Here is an 18391-nt window from a genome sequence, read left to right on the forward strand (position 1 = left end):
GTTGCTAAATTGTCGTATTTAAGTCCCAGATATACCTAATAATAACTGAGATCACAGATTATTTCGCAATAGCATTTTAATGTAAGATAGGATGTACGTACCATACACAATCAAAATGGTGGATAACTGGAAATATATAAATCTCTTATTCCATGGCTGCAAGTACTTTGGAGGTAGAAAGCGGGATAGGACAAATTATCTGTATCTTAGCGACAAAAAGTAGTCGACAGTAAGTAGGGTATTTCTTAAAAGAATTACTTGCGTATTTTACTAAATGAGCATCTACTTAAAGTACCTGTTTTAAATCGAGTTCTTTCTTCATCATTTGAAATTGCCTCTGTTTTGCCGAAAAGGTCGATTTGATGTCCCCTTCATTAGTGGGGTGGTTGGGATTACGTTGGACACGAGCCGTGGGCACCGGGAGATTGGATGGTGTTCTAGGCCGTGCCTGGTTAGTAGTGGTATGGTTCGGGGTATTCGGCCGGGCTAGGGGCTGCTTGTTCGGAGATGGTTGAGGACGAGCTTTTGGTGTCGTTGGGCGGCTGCAAGGCGTGCCTGGCCGTTGCACCGGGTGCACAGGCGTGCCAGGACGGCTGGCCGCGCGCGGCGTCATCGGTCGGCTTGACACGCTGTTCGGCGTTTGAGGGCGACTTGCTGTCGGAGTACCGAGGTGATGACTTGAGAAATCTGTATAGGGATATTGTTAGCATGAGATGAAAGAGAGTCCCTGATTTTTATTCGATCAGGTTAGGACTTGTAAATTGACGATTTCTTATAAATTTACAGGGCTTGACAAAATCGTGTCATTTCTTTAATCTTACCCATAACATCTACGATTTCATTTTCAACGATCTTTGGACTATCGTCTGAGCTCACTGATTCTGCAAAAAAGATAAAGACAACGTGAACATAGTTTTACCAATAAATAAATAAAATCACAATGCCCATTTTAATTATTTCTATTAGGTACTATTGAAGTGTTATTTAAATGTTTATCTACACCCATATAGTAAATCCTCCATTATGCGTTCAAAAATCATAGATAATGACCAGCATTACGACTATTTACGACATTGGATTCTATTATGAACACGGCTGTATCGTAATGGTCATTACGATAAGTACAGATCGAGTACTGCCTTTTCGCAACGCAACGTTGAGCAACATGTTTCATTTCGCGACTTTTCATTTCGCAAACTCTAAAACTGTAAATATTTCAGGATTTATTTCAGGGCCATCGTGTAGAACCCTTTATGACTTGACATACCTCCTATACTGAATGAAATACCTCCTCCTATACTGAATGACATACCTCCTCCTATACTCGGAGTGACTAGCAGGTACACTTTGGGCGAAAGCTTAAAGGCTATTTGTTGGCATTTCAAAAGCTATAATTCCATTAATTCCTCTCCCTTCCAGCACTATTACACAAAACTTCTTTTGTTTCGGTTGTTAATTTCATGTTTCCTTTTAGCTCGCGTACCTAACGGTGTTGTATTGGCAAGTGAGTGTATAATAGTATAATAATTATGTTTATTACTAATGTTAATGTCTTCAAAGCCATAAATAATTAATATGTTTCATTGTTTACAAATTTTCTATTTATGTAGTCTTATTAGTAATAAAACTGTGTAGTATATCTTTGTAGCGGTCCGAGGGTCACCAACGGTGCTGGCTGAAAATCAGCGCTGGGTGTTTATTATTAACGCTTCAGCATTATGCTGAGCCATGTCCGATTCACAACGCAATGACACATACTTTCCTACGTGTTGTCTATTTGTACTTAATACTATTGTTGTGTCTTTGTGTGTGAATAAATGTATTTCTTTCTTTCTTCTTTCTTTCTTTAGGTTAGGTTAGGTTATTTTATAAAATCCTGAAATATGTACAGTTTCAGAAATATTAAACAGTTGGGAAAGAAAAAAGTGCCAAACGCTATTCGCGAAACATTAGTAACCGTACAGATATCAGTATCGTATGATTTTTAGGGTTCCGTACCAACGGTGCCAACGGGACCCTATTACTGAGACTCCGTTCTGTCTGTCTGTCCGTCTGTCACAGGGCTCTATCTCTTAAGCTGTAAAAGTTAGACAACAACAAATACTAAAATAAAGTAAAGTTATAAATTAATCATACAAGAAACGTGTTTTTTTTTCAGCGTTTTTTGGTTGCTTGACGTTATTAGCCGTTGCTAAGGCGACCAAGTCGCCTAGCACCGACTAAGTAGCTATTTCGGTTGAATATTTACCTTTTAAGTTTGCGATTTTAATGATGTTTTATAAAAGCTTCGATAATATATATAGTGACTGTCTGATTGTGTGGTTTATTTGTTTTTGTGCAAAATTAATACAGCAACTTATGAACCACAAACCTCAATGAAGCCAACATTGATAAAGCGCTCGCCAAATCCACACCGTATAATCACTATGTTTACCTATTGTTTTTTACACAAAAAAAAACATACTAAGTATTTAACACTATTTACAAGGTAGTTTAAAATTTATTCACACTAGTCGAGCTTCTTATTATTTAATTACACAACATACAAAGTCCACTGAATTTCCCGCGAATGAACCAAACTGACAGCTAATTTTTTTTTCTGCTGCGGCGCATGGCAAGAGTGAAGCGCTATTCAGCCTCCGAGAGGGCGACAGCCAAAGAGGATGAGAATTTAAAATTGTTCTTTATTCAAAATACTTGCACCTAGTGCTTACATTTTGGTGATATGTTTTTATTAACTTGTAATGTAATGTAACTAGTTATGTTTGTTCTGGTGGAATTAATATTTTAACTTAAATTTGAAGTGGATATCTTCAACCGATTGAGCTGAAATTTTGCATGCATGTATAAATCCGATGACAATGCAATATTATTATGACGTAGGCCATAGGAACTGTAATAAAACGACACGACCGCATCGATTTTGATCTCATTTGATTCGTCTTGACGACTACCTACTTTGGTAACCAGGGGCAAAAAGTACCGCCAGCAAAAAAGCTTGTATTAGATTTTTTTTTAACAAAAAAATATCACTGAACTATTTGTTTTTAAAACATAGTACGGAGGTGCGGAGCCCTTCATGTGCGAGTCGCTCGCACTCGCACTTGACCGATTTTCTATTCATACATCATTACAGCACAGATGCGCGCACATGCAACAGCAGGTCGTCGTGCGCGCAGCGGGCGCAGCTCGTGGGGCACGACATACCTACCTAGTTCTCGTTATTGCAGGTCATTCTCAATGGTTCTTGAACACAATGATAGAGGATTTAATATATGGATGTAGATAATTGTATGCAACTGTCCGTAATTAGGCCTTAAGACACTCATGTGACCCTATTATGTGACACACACACACACAATACATTATGCGCTCACAACTTGACTATTTATTTACACGCGCAGCAGTATCAGTACGGGCACTGACTCATTTACCGACCTTGGGCTTCATGTTCATGACAAGAAAATTTGTACGCGCAATGACTCATTTACCGACCACGGGTTTCATGACAAGCACATGAAGGTCGAGAGTTTTAGTTGGGGGGTTGCAACCAAGGTAGCCTGAATGTTACGACACTGCTTACGAGCAAGTGTGATGAAATAACTATTTTCATTCACGTGATATCGTTGACAGAGAAAGTCTTGTGTTATTCAGGAATTATAACATAAGATAATGTAATCACTTGCTAAAACCACTTGTTGTGGTGATGACGAACCGTGTGTAGATTCCGATTAAATTGTAGGTACCTATGTACCTAATACTGTACCAAGTCAATTTAATGATTAAGTAAGTGCATCACCGATGAAAGAGTTAGTCTATGTCTTCATGTACTGTAAACGGCCATGGCTTAAAAGTTGTATGGGGTTTGATAAAATAGACGGAGTGTACCAAATTGATCAATGTTTTCGTTCTCCGGCGTAGCGGTGCCATCCTCGCGATCCACAGGCTTATCCTCCAACTGATCCAGATTATTGTCTACGTAATTCTCGAACACGGCTGATTCCGACTTAAGATTCACCTGTAACATTCATTGTAATAGAAATTATAGCCACCTGTACTACTACCATGAGGTCACTGTAAGACCGTACTCGATAGCGACGGCGTAAATTATTTGTAGGGAGAATTGTACAGTGCCCTTAGTGTAAGTTTTCGGTTACAAAATACGTCTCGATCGCGTTCGCGTAAAATCTCAATTTGTATGGAAACACGAACATCGCAAACGTTCCGCTAGAGGCGCTGTTCGTGTTTCCATACAAAATGAGATTTTAACGCGAACGCGATCGAGACGTATTTTGTAACCGAAAACTTACACTAAGGGCACAGCGCCTCTACAAATAATTTACGTCGTCGGTATCGAGTACGCTCACTGTTAACTCATGGTAGTGGTACTGAGCTTCACGTTTTAGGAAACTTGGTACGATACGGAAATGGTTTAATTTATTTTTAAATAATAAAGAACTTTTGCTTTCGATCCACTTGCCTTAGTGTCTATCTTTGATTCCGTCCTCGAGAGACTCCTTGGGGAACGGGGTTCTTTCTCTGTAATCGTTACAAGAAATTTGTAAATATACATTGGTACTACCTAATTTAGAAAATATAATCATGGTTATTGACTGTCCACATTTAGTCAACTCCAAGTAGAAACAACAAAATAAAATGAGGTGTTAAGAATAATTTACCATCATCAGCAACTTCCTTTCATCACTCAGCTAGAACGTAGTTATTTACACACTTTGCCATTAGGACGTAGTTTAACAAAAAGGATCCAAAGCACTGTCATGTTATTCTTTAAATTCGCTTTTGTTCCTACTGAAAGTAGATCGAAAATTAAAAAACTAAATGTTGAGGGTTGCATCCTTTTTGTTAAACTTTGCAAGGAGTTCCTGAGGGCTTCCACTAAACCTAACCACTAAAGGTGAGTTACCCTCAAGTGGTACAAAACGAAGAATCACGTTCACTTGCTCAAAGTAGATACGGAACTTGACTAACCTTCATGGTAGGTGAAACTGGAGGTCTGTTGGGAGACTGGCGGTGCGCGGGTGTTACAGTCAGGTTGCGGTTGGTGGCGTTACGGGCGGCGCGCGCGGCGGAAGCAGCAGTGGGGCGAGGCGTAAGCCCTACCACCAAAACAAATAAAGCACTCGAAATTTTTTATAGTTATTGTAATTTATAATTGACTTAAATTTATGTATCTCTAGCCGCTAACGAATGCAATATGTAAAAGAGATCTAATAAATAAAACGATGATTTGTCTTGGTTTACCAAAATTATTAGCAATTTAATCGAATTCTTATTAGTTTAACTGTTGTTAAAGGATGTAGGAACACTGGTCGGTGTCCACTCAGGAGGTTATCCGTTGATCAGAAGGAGTGAAGAAAATATGTAAAGCTGTTTATATAGTCGTATATTCAAACCACTTTACAATATTATGAAGATGGAAGATAACGATGACGATTTTATTTAATTGTATACTGTAGTTTTTAAGTATTTTATTTGTAATTATTTTATGTTGAAAAAATGACTTTCTGCCAAGTTTCTTGAGTGTCTTTCCGAAAGCGCTGGTAGTTTAAAAAATTGTGTGTAAAAGTGCCCATTGCGGCCTATTTATTGAATAAATTATTTGAATTTGAATTTTTTTAACTTGATATCTCAGATGAATTAAGATTAATTTACAAATGGTTTACAGCAACAAGCAGTGAGTCGACCGTGCGGAAGAGACGAGAAGAAGGAAGACAACCCATGGTGTTGTCATACATGAAATACAAGTAGTCATAAGGCATGCCACGCAATAGAGTTAATGCATACCTACATGCCCATTCAATTTCAAGCTTCATAAAGGAAATCGACTTTGAAAGCGATTACGGTAAGTGTTCATTTGTACCTACATTCGCTTTTCTCGTCATGTCGTGCGTTACTTTCTGTCGCTTGATTTTTCTTTATCGCTCAGATATACTTGCTACGGTTTTTATATGACGTCTTAATTTTAAGCTAGCCTAGCGTACATGATTAATAAAGATAGATAGTTAGATAAATAGGTACTCCACTAAGTTTTTTGAGGTTATACTGAAAATCCGGCAAACACACTTACAATTTTTGTCCTTTTGAGGTTTCGGGGTTGTCATTTTGTTTGGTTGCACTAGATGGTAATTTTGTGGTCCTCGAGGATACTCAGAAAACGTTTGGAATTTGGATAATTTATTATGTTGTAAAATGTAAATTATGCAACATGTCAAACTTGAAGTTCTAAATTTCAAAATTGTTCAGATTTTATTTTTAATGGGACTTACCTAATCATGTTACCTCTGTGACGTGTCTAAATAGTAGTATATTACAACCTTTTCTGGTCGTTTACATAAAGTTTTACTTTCGAAACTAAAACTATGTTTTACAAAATTAAATTAAAATTATTGTTATTTTGTTACACAATGTGCTGGATTAGATGTGGGTCCTGAGGAGTTGCACACTAATGTAGATTACTGGCAGATTCGTATCTTTTCTTAACCTTTGATTTTTAGTGACAGCGTTCTTCCATCTTGAAGTCTTCTTTCAGAAAGTGAATTATGTAATTAACACGGGACATTTTGGATTGCATTCAATGTTAAAATTTCAGTTTAAAGTAAGAGTAGGACATTAGGTATAACGTTTTTGTAGTGAAATGTGAAATAGAGCTTTAAGTTCCATTATGTCTAAAGCTGGATCTGGGGTTCAAGGCAAGAACTATTTTACTGAACTATTTTAATTTGAACCGTCTTCGGGCCACATCTACGTCAAATAACTTCGGTTAAGGCTCAAATCGACGTGAAAATTAGTAATTGCCGTAATTTGTTGTTATTTTGGGGATAGAAGAGCATGTATGAATGGAATAATCAAAGTGGACGAAGCGAAACAAGTATGTAAGGATCGTAGCAAGTGGAAAGAAGTGGTCTGTGCCTACCCCTACGGGAAAGAGGCGTGGATTATATCCCTCCGTCGGTGGATATCATATTCGCAAAACATGTTATTAGGTAAACTTGATATTATGTATGTATGTATGTATACGCAGGTTCGGTTACATAAAATATTCTAGCAGGCACTTTTTGTAAAAGGAACCCTTTGTTGTTCTAGGCAGCGTATTAGATGGCGGGAAGAGTCACGCCTATAGCAGAATTCCTCAACGGATGGTTCAGGGCCGGGCGCGAAATCCTCTCAAATCGAAATTCAGTAACAACAATTCCGAATCTGGGGTAATTATAATTCAGCTTCATTTAGTAGCTTAGGTACTACAATCTGAGCAAAGCCCAAATAATACCTACACTTATAATAATTAAAATATTACTTACTTACTGTTTCATTAGGTTACCGATTATGTGACCTTAATTTATAATTGCCTTAACTCTTTTAGAAAACAAAATTTGAAGTTGTCACAGCTCAACATCCTCGAAATATACCGCGGCCGCGTTCCGAAGAGGTAAAGTGATGTCGATATTATTTTATGCACTTTTCTGTATCTGGTTCATGCGATGATATTAGTAACTTGTCAATATTGTCCTTATAACGAATCATTATTGCCCCTAAATGGCTAATTTTCGTATTTAAAGATTGCCCCCTATTATATAAACGATAAATTGATTGAATATGTATTTTATTAAAAGGTATCAAGGCCCAAGTCCGCAGGGCGAGGTAAAGAAGCAGAACAACCGCAACCATATTGGGGTCACCAATCTGTGCCTGTGCACCCGGCGCAGCTGGCCCGGCAAACTCGTCAGGTATCACGCGAAAATTTCCAAAAAAATTGTGACAGAAATGGAACGAAGTCAAAAGTCGCTGCATAATTATCGCTTTATTAGCTCTAAATTTCCTAACTTGACGTGATCGATCACAAACAATTCTTTTTCTCAGTTTTCTGTCGATATTTTGGGTTGAATGACGATGATATTCTGAAAATTACTTTTCAAATTTAAGAACTTCAGAAGCGCCATCAGGAGACCCACTTGCTCGCTTGCCATCCAGTAGAATTAAAAAAAAGCGTACAAGTTTTGGTATTTTTTTATTCATTATTTTTATTATTTTAAACTGATTAAATAATCATGCTGCGGATACGTTATTTGGGTGTCGATTTTTAAAACCTATAATGTGCTAAAAAATATGCCTAGTTTAGACTAAGAAAAAACCGTGCAATTTGTATTACATTGTGAGACCGTAAAGCGAAGAGTGGTCAATCGAGCGCCGCCATGTAAAGCAACAATGCAAGAGTTTTCTTGCAGTTTGAACTGATTTATACCTAGTGCCTAGATTTCCAACGGCACACTTGTCTTTTAACTATGGTTTTAAGCCTACAGAAGATCTGACTTAAAAAGCTGTTTTTTTTAAAGCTTCGTTCACTTCATGATTTCTTGTTCTTATGGGTTCTTAAGCTTCACCACACAGAAAGCATCGAAAAATGTTTAAATCAAAATAAGAATGGCACAGAAGTCTTCTTATGTTAGTTTTAAAATATTGTTCATTTTACACAGCGACCATCGGCTCTTCCGAAAAAAAATGAAATGTATGCAGGTCGAAGACAAATAATTATGGTGCCCAACACACAACAGGTTAGATTTCTTGAATAATTTACCTATTAATATGTATAAAAAGCTTATAAGTATGATTAAAAGTTAGTGCATTTAATAGGCATAAAAGCAAAAATTAGATTATTGTGATTATAATTTCAGAAAACAGGGAAGTTAATACCATCTGCAAATACCTGCGGCCTAGTTCCAGATCAGGTATACACCAATACAGTGTATACTTTTTTTACTTATTTTAAGCAGTCCTTGTTTGTAGCGCTAAACTGATGGTCGTAATCGTAAAAACAAAAAGAAAATTGTAGAAATATTTCTAATTTTGTAACAACTCCGTTCATTCTGTTTTCATATTTATTTTGCAGGAAACCATATCTAAATACGATGAACATGAAATCCGTCACAATGATTACTTATTGAATAGTATGCACGTTATTGACTCAAATGAGAAAGGTAAAATGTTTGTCTCTCTCCCACTTTTTAGGGTTCCGTAGTCAACTAGGAACCCTAAAAGTTTCGCCATGTCTGTCCGTCTGTCTGTCTGTGTCCCCGGGTAAGCTAGTCTACTAGAAAACTGTAATTTGACATGAATATACATATCAGGCACGCCGACAAAGTGGTACAATAAAAAAAGTAATAAATATTTTTTTAGGGTACCTCCCTTAGACTTAAAGTGGGGGTGTTTTTTTTTTCTCGACTAACTCTAAATTGTTTTCTCACCCAACCCTATAGTGTGGGGTATCGTTCGATAGGTCATTTAAAACCATTGGGGGGTTGCTAAGACATTTTTTCTATTCAGTGATCTGTTTGCGAAATATTCAACTTAGTGCAAATTTTCATTGAAATCGAGCGTCCCCCCCTCTAAAATCTATACTGTTGAGTGGAAAAATTTGGAAAAATTCAGAATGGTAGTAAATATATCAAATTTACAAGGAAAATTATAGCGGCTAAGATTACATGAGAATTATTAGTAGTTTAATAGTAAATAGCAGCCTAAGGTATAAAATATACCTGAACTTGGAAGATTTCAGTACACAATACGAAATCCTTAGAAAAATATTATTTGTTTTTTTCGTAATGGCTACGGAACCCTATCCTGGGCGTGTAGGACACGCTCTTGGTCGGTTTTTTAATTTCGTATTATATTATTCTGTTTTTGGTATCTGGATCTGACAATGTTGTAATCTGGTATTATTTTTCTACTGCTTACTTAGGTACTTACATAAACTCAGAATGACCAAATAAGTTAACTGCATTATACATTCCCGTAAGAGTGTTACAGCAATACATAACATACGTAATCAAGGCCTATTGTGTAGCGATATCGCACTTGTACTCGCCCAATACAGACCCAGATTCATGAAATACAGTTACACAATGTTCCTGCAACTTTCCATATGAAAAAAAAACATTTTTAATAGGTTTCAAGAGAAGGAGAAAAATCTAACAGTAGATCATTTAATTAGTAGAGTCGTTAATTCCTTTTCTCGCGATCACGGTGAATCAGTCAATTCATAGAACCCAATGCATATTTGTTCTCGTCAGTTATCACTATATGATTTTGAATATTTTTACACCTTTGCTAACAGAACCTGTAACCTCGTGCAGCGAAAAAATAATGCGACTAAGGATACGTTGGCAGGAGAACATAGTAAATTTTGAAAACACAAAAGGGCAGCTAGATGAGCTACAGGTAAAATTCTCAATGTTCTCACTCCAGATTGATAATTTTCACTATTTGTTAATTGTGTTTCTTTTATATACGCTGTTATATCACTCAAGCTTATAGGTAGGTAGGTATACTATCGTACATTGTGCTTTGTTTTTATAAATACACCTATGGCTGATTATACCATGTTATTTTGCAAGGATAAGGAAGTCTGTTCTCTATTTTGCCACTGGTTTCTGTTGAATCGATGGTGCCTATTAGGTTATTATTTTTGTAATCTGGGAGTAAAAGAGCAATACGACAGCAAAATGCGACGAAAAACAAAATATTGTTTGTTCCAGAAAGGGTTGATGGAATTGTATGCTTCGTTGCGTAAAACACAAGAGGAGATGGCAGCATTAGGTCAGAAAGTGACCTTGCCGCCCTCTGAAGACCTACGCATCATGAATGTGGCCAAAATGACGCCAGAACAATTACTCCAGCTGTGTGCTGGGACCTTCCCAACACTCCCGGAAAGTAGAGCAGGTATAATCCATTGTTTAATAAAAATAAAAATAAAATTCGACTGGATGGACAACGAGCAAGTGGGTCTCCTGATGGTAAGAGATCACCACCGCCCATAAACATCTGCAATACACCTGGTGCGTTGCAAACCTAGAGGCCTAAGATGGGATACCTCAAGTGCCAGTAATTTCACCGGCTATCTTACTCTCCACGCCGAAACATAACAGTGCAAGCACTGCTGCTTCACGGCAAGATTAGCGAACAAGATGGTGGTAGCAATCCGGGCGGACCTTGCACAAGGTCCTATACTATACAGTATCATATACTATACAGTATACCGCTTTGAAAAGACATTACAAATAACGTAGACTCCTCCTGTCTTCTTCCATTCTTCTTTGGTGAGCACATTCTTCTGCCAGTCTGAAACAAAATTCATACATATCTTTTGAGTAGACTGCGGCCGCTGCAGTGTGGTTAAAACGGCAAGATAATTAGATTTCCATATAGTCCTGCAAAGAACTACATAGAAAGCTGCAATTTTGCATGAGTTTATAATGTTAACCAAGCCGACAATTTTCATTAAAAGAAATTTAGGTTACCCCAACCTACACGTAAAGTGTAGTAGGTATTTTATAACTCTATTTAAATGTAATCACCATCGATTGCAAAGTAAGAAAACTTAGCTCGTGAATTCTAAATCGGATACAATGACATACTTGAATCCAATTTTGATTTGATTCAACAATTGTACTGTACGGTGAGTAATATTTATATTTCAGGATCACCTGATAGACTGCCGCTTCCAATAGACGTGGGTTTACTACACGAAAAGCTTGCCAATATAGTGAAAACTTGTGATCAGACTTTGGTTAATAGAACAGAAATAATTCAATGGTTTGACGAAATCACATCTCAAAGGGTAAGAATTTGGATTCCATTATCTCTCTGTACAGAAATATGATTCGAAATTTAATTAGATTTTAGTGTATCACAGTTTTTAAACCATATTTTATACTCTCTGCAATAACTCTTTTTTAGGGTTCCGTACCCGAAAGGAACCCTAAAATTGTATTGTTGCAGATAATGTAGTATGGAACACTAACCTTTTTTTTTAGAAAGTTTCCGAGATCCCTGATATAAAATATAAATAAATAGATATTAAAGATGTGCTCGTTTAAAATTCCTTTTATGTTTTGTAGTTCTGTGTACCTTTACTTTACCTTTTTTAAATAATGGTTCATATAAAAGCAATTTAAAAAGATATTATATATATTTTAGGAAATCGCAAAGAATTCTCTTATTAAAAAGGTTAACCAATTCAAACTTGTAAATGAAATGCTCAAATGCACTCTCGAGAACAATAAACAAGAATACATGAGGAATATTAATGAAGCAATCAATTGTTTAAAGTAAGTTATGTTTCAGCGTTTTCTATTAAAAATATCGGTGGTTACGTAGCTCATCGAGCTTTGGTAGTATACCTACTTGCTAAAATTATGTTTAATTTTCACATAAAACATTGAATTTTCACTGGAGGTGTAGTAATTTATATTCACTGACTTTTCAATATTTTCTATTCAATAACTTGATCTCTAGTTTTGATAGTGGCTTGAGTTCGTCCACAGTCCCCTTCTTAATCGTCCTCATTCTCATACAGTCTACTGTTCTGATTCGCCAACATTCCCAGATCGTCACTTTCCTATCTTGTCCGCTTTCTTTCGTGGGCCACAGTACCAACTCGTCAACAGTCTTATTTCTACTACAGTGCTAACACGTCAACATTCCAATTTCGACCAAAGTGACAACTCGTCAACATTATTGCATCGTTCATTATCCAGATTCCAGACTAATATAAATGCTCTATAAATTATTATTGAAAAGGGGCTTTTTTTGCAAATTATTCTCGGGATATTTTGCTATTTAAACGCCTAAATTGACCATATCTGTGAGACAACGTCTGCTAAACGTGGACGAGTTGGCACTGCTGTCCAAGTAGTACTGTGGTCTATAAAAGAAAGTGGACGAGTTGACACTGTGGTCGAAATAGGAATGTAGACAAAACGGGATATGGACGAAGTCATCCTGAGCCAATGAATGACAGTGAATCGTATTTTGTCTTAAAAGTTCGTATTCATCTTGCTTCCTCAATTAGGTTCAGTAAACTAACTTTTCCTTTTTTATAGAAAAACATTATTCAATAGATCTGTAACAACTTGATTTCCGCCAGGTTACCTAAATTTTCACCACTCCCCAATATTCTTATTCGCCATCCTTTCGCTCCGGTTTATCTCTACCGAAAATTTTCACGCCATGGATCATTTGTGATTCATGGGACAGGGAAACTATGAAGTCACTTATTTCAGAAAAACCCTTAATGAAGCTGCAACCCACCAAATACGTTGCGAGGAACTTAATCACAGATTAGTCGAACTGAACGCTACTAATGAAGATTTGCGAAAGCAATTACAACGTCGCGGAAATGATACGAGGATTTCAAATAAAGCTAAACTAGAGGTAAGGAGCATTGCGACGCTCATTGGTGATTGATGCCCACGGTAGTTAATAAAATAAGTGTCGCTAAACTTAAAAAAAAACTAACGTTTCACGAAAGCAGAAGGTACGCACTTGTCATTGCAAACATCTGTCTCAGGTGACTGGATAATTAATATTTCTGTGTGTTGGTTACATTTCTTTGGATCATTAAACGTTTGGTTATATTTGTCATAATATATCAGTAGATAGTAAAAGAGGCTTGTTAGTGTACCTACATTCAGAGAAAGCATTGCGGGATTACATAATTGTTGTATTTCAAACGAGTCGATGATAATGTAAGCTTTTGTTGCTACTAGAAATGTCATCGACCAAGGGTAAGTAATAATGGCATGCAAAAAGTTACATCATTTCGTAAGATTAACATGGATACATCTTTTTGTAGTTGACTGTACAACAAAAATGCAGACGACATGTCTTTAATGTTTTTTAGCACGTCTAAGACGTTTTTAGTAAAGCCATAAGGATTTATGTTTGTTGAGTGTAGGAGCTCATAAGCATATTGTGAGTTTTTAGGAACTTGAAAAGGAGTTAAAAGATGAGAAATCCAAAAAGATGGCATTGAGAGATCGGTGTTCGAGAGCCGAGGGTCAGCTTAAAGTGAAAGAAGAGAAAACAGCACAGTTAGAAGCAGCGTGGGAGCAGGCTCATTCAAAAACTTTGAGTCTGGAGCGAACGGTACAACAATTGCGCGATGAGGTGATTATATTACATAGGTAAGTTGATGGTAATAAAATGTTAAGAATTAAAAAGAAACTTCTTTCAGAACCAACAATTACAATATAACTTCGATGATCAGTTAAAGAAATTGACAGAATATACCAGAGAAAGTAAAGAAAATCTCGAGAACATTCTTGTCGATCGTCAGAAACTTTTAATGGAGTAAGTTATTTAAATATCGAAATTTCCCTGTACTCTCATGTAAATGTAGGGATTCTTGCGACTGTTTGCTCATTGACAGAGGAGCGTGCAAAAATATCTGACAAGTCCTACCGGCCCTAGAAATAGACTCGTATCAGATATTTATGAACGCGTTGTTTTGTCAAATATTGGTACTGGTGGCTGTACGTGGTCAACAACAAGCCAAGCCTGCTCGTCTTCGTGACTTACAAGAACTGTACTAAGGCGCTAATAAATAAATAAATGATGGATTAACTTACTCATGGACTCAACTCAATCACTAGGAAAGAAGATTTAGAAAAGAAACTTGCAGAATTGTCAGAACATTACAATGCAGCATTGAAAAATACGAAACACGAAACAACTCAAAATGTCGCAAAATTAATTGAGACCGAGCGGAAATGCGAAGAATTGGTGAACGAAAAAACAAAATTAGAAATAAAAACGGAATCACTATGCGCACAGCTAATTGAATCGGAATTACGGATCAAAGATATTTCAAAGAAGTTATTAGAAATGGAAATTAATTGGCGTAAGTTAAATATCTAATATACTTCTAATTTTTTAAAGGGGTACATACTAGATATATATATATCTACATAGAGTACATCCTACTGTTCCTACTGCAGTAAAAAAAATCCGATTCTCTAAATTGCAGAACTTAAAATTTATGATATCGTCCCTGCCACCCAATTCCGGCTATGGCGATTGCTTGTACAGTCAGCATCAAAAGTAGCTGATTACTTTTTGTACTTTGTCGTTTTACAGCCACGTGCTTAGCGCATACGAGATTGACAAATGTGTTAATGTGACAGAGTAAAAAAGTAACCAGCTACTTACTTTTGATGCTGACCGTACGACCTAATTAAGTAGAAGAGCTCTTGACGATATTATATAATCTAATGTGGCTAATGTGGCCTATTTTGGGTATAAAATACAGCGTGTATCGACAAAACACAGTGTGGTCGACAAAAGTAGGTACCTATTTGTAATTTGTTAGCGGGTGTTCTACTTTTGATTAGTTTATGCTTTGTTAGTTCTTCCTATTTGTCACTTTCAAACTATCTAATACTTTATTCAGACCGGTTTTTTCTCAACGAGAAGGCCAATTTTGCATTTTGCTAATAAGTATTTTTTGAACGTCCTTAAACCTGACAAACTGCAATGGCCATCGCTTTTACGCTCACCGTTCTGGAGTTCAATAAAGAAATTCCACTTCGTTATTCTCTAGTCGCACATCTGAGGCATTTGTTCACTTGCTCACATACTAATGAAGCTGGCAACAAATAGATTTTCATACCGCAGACATATACCCCCTTATTCATAAACGACAATCAAACCTATTTTAGTTAAAATGCCGCTAAAATTCGTTTGTCCTTATCTGTCACTTCGACATTTGTATTTGTTAGAAAGGGACAAAGCATTTGTTAGTTAACATAGGCTTGTTAAGTTTTATGAATAAGGGGGTAAAAATATAAATAGGACAAGGTTATTAAAACCTTAGTACCATGGCTAGTAAAATCGTCTTTGATCAGCATTTTTTTACGATCTGACAACTTTCGTGGTACGTATGACTGCAGATAAAGTTGAAGATGTGCAACGGGAACTTGAGTCGACAAAATGTGAACTAAACGATGCGAACACTGAACTTACCAAGTACAAGAACTTAGCAGTAAAGCAAGCTGAAGCTATAAGCGAGTTAGAGGTAACCTTAGTTAATTTTGATAAACATTTACCACATGAAAACGTCACGTAATATTTACCACCTAGATAAATTCTCGATTAGTATGAAATCTCGACTTGTGTATTATTCGGTTCATTATCTAAGTATCTGAACTAAACAGTAATCTATACTAATATTATATAGAGGAAAGCTTTGGATTTTTGGATGTCTGTTACGCATGTACTCAAAAACTACTGGACCGATTATAAAAACTCTTTAACTATTAGAATGCTAAATTATTCCAAAGTGCCATAGGCTATATTTATTCACAGAAAAAAATTAGGGTTCCGTACAAAAACTACAATAATGTAACTCAAAGTGTAAAAAAAGTTGCCATAAAAACATCTTTCATCGCATGCGCTGTAGAAACTATTTATTATAGAACAAAAAATGATTTACGATATTAAAGAATACATCAAAATCTACAAAAAATCTACAAAGCCGTGGTGGCCTAGTAGTTTGACCTATTGCCTCTCAAGCAGAGGGTCGTGGGTTCAAACCCCGGCTCGCACCTCTGAGTTTTTCGAAATTCATGTGCGGAATTACATTTGAAATTTACCACGAGCTTTGCGGTGAAGGAAAACATCGTGAGACAACCTGCACTAACCTGCGAAGCAATTCAATAGTGCGTGTGAAGTTCCCAATCCGCATTGGACCCGCTTGGGAACTATGGCCCAAGCCCTCTTGTTCTGAGAGGAGGCCTGTGCCCAGCAGTGCGACTTATATAGACCTGGGATGGTGGATATGTCCAACTATTGTAGTTACACTATAACTACTTTTTTACATTTTAAAAGTTGACAGAAATGACGACTAAAATTAGACCATGTTATCCATAGTCCATAGGTAGATACCTTTGTATTAATCCTTATCCAAATAAATAATTTTATATTCAAGACGGTTTCAATATCTTTTTGATATATTCAAATCGGACATTCCATTCAAAAGATTTAAAAATATTAATCTAACCAAAAAATGCATTTAGGTAGGTACTCTACGTTGACGCGCCCCGGCTTTGTGCGTGTCGGCTGTAGTTTTTGGAAAATTGAGCTGAAAAATGTGTGTGAAGTGCCCTTGATTAGAGTTTTTAGAGTTCTGTGCCCAAAGGGTAATAAAAACGGGGCCCTATTCTAAGACTCCACTGTCCGTCTGTTTGTCTGTCGCTAGGCAATAACTCATGAATCGTGATAGCTATACCGTTGAAACTTTCACAGACGACGTATTTCTATTGCCGCTATAACAACAAATACTAAAAACAGAACAAAATAAATGTTTAAGGGGGGCTCCCATACAACAAACGTGATTTTTTTTGCTCGATATTAATAACATATTCAAGTACTTTAAAAATAAATAATTAAATTAAAATAAAATAAATATTTAAGGTGGGCTCCCATACAGCAAGCGTCTAATGTTGTATAGATACGGAACCCTTCGTACGAGAGTCCGACTCGCACTTGGCCGTTTGTTTTACTTTGCCCCGTGCGACGCCGGCGCGGGTCGCTAGTAACTAATTATTTAAAAAATATTGCAGAAAAACTTTAAGAGGTCAGTTGAATCAGAGGAACTATTTAAAAGCCACCTCAATGTTAAGAAAGAATACATTGATGAACTTGAAAAGCAGCGGTCATTACTAGAACAAAGGCTACAGGAAAGGTAACAATATTGCTATTAACTCATATACGTTATGCCTATCCAATTTATTAAAAGTGTAAACAAACCGATTTCATTTCATTTCAACGCCTACTGGATCGAATCAATAACACATTTATCTATAATTCTTGTCTTTTAACTAGTTTTAGTAGTTTTGGTTTTCACCAAAGTTCACTTGATTTCAATATTTATATTTTCATTAGAAAAATCTTCGTTAAAATCTGACGTTATTTTTTGATTGAAACATGGGTAATCTGTAGTAGCATAGACTATCGAGGAGAAGGTGGAAATTTGACATTTTAAAAATCGATTAATGCGCGAATGAATAAGCGATTCTTTTTTTACCTTTTCTAGTGAATCATATGCGGAGCAATTGTCGTGCTTTAAAAAGGTTTTTAGCCAGTTACAGGATGATTTTGGAGACGTCGACAATTTAGAACAGATTCATAAGATGGTAACAATATATTTCAGTTTTTTTGCTACCAAGTCTATGTTTGCAAGTTGATCTAAGATTAATTTATATCTCATTGTTTAGATTACTGACCAACGTAAACATTTACAAGAAAAAAATGATGAAAATAGCTTATTAGCAGAAGCACTAAAGAGAAAAGAATCTCGAAATAGAGCAGCAGGAGGAGGCCTTAACAGAACAGAGTCGGATACTGGATCAAAAAGAAGCTGTCATAGAATGATGCTCTCCAAAAAAAACGATGAACAGCAGAAAGGCGAACATTATTATCTACTTTCAAAATACCTGGAGATAAGAGCCCGAGCAGATGTGGACGTAAGTTTTAATGATCCATTTCTAATCTTATCACTTTGTTATACTAGCTTTTTGCCCGCGGCATCACCCGCGTG

The 18391-nt window shown here is 36.5% G+C and overlaps 1 protein-coding gene across 1 annotated transcript in view; it reads right to left on the reverse strand.

Moving 5' to 3' along the window:
- The window catches only part of LOC141442392 (uncharacterized), a 94218-nt gene that overhangs the window by 12247 nt on the left and 63580 nt on the right, over nt 1-18391 (reverse strand). Inside the window, exons 3-5 of the mRNA XM_074107367.1 lie at nt 3889-4018; nt 822-881; nt 296-687 (exon numbers count right to left, since the gene is read on the reverse strand). Coding sequence (XP_073963468.1) covers nt 296-687; nt 822-881; nt 3889-4018 — 582 coding nt within the window. The remainder of the gene's footprint in view (nt 1-295; nt 688-821; nt 882-3888; nt 4019-18391) is intronic.

Source organism: Choristoneura fumiferana, chromosome 2 (genome assembly GCF_025370935.1).
Source record: "Choristoneura fumiferana chromosome 2, NRCan_CFum_1, whole genome shotgun sequence".
In the NCBI taxonomy this organism is placed as follows: Eukaryota; Metazoa; Arthropoda; class Insecta; order Lepidoptera; family Tortricidae; genus Choristoneura; species Choristoneura fumiferana.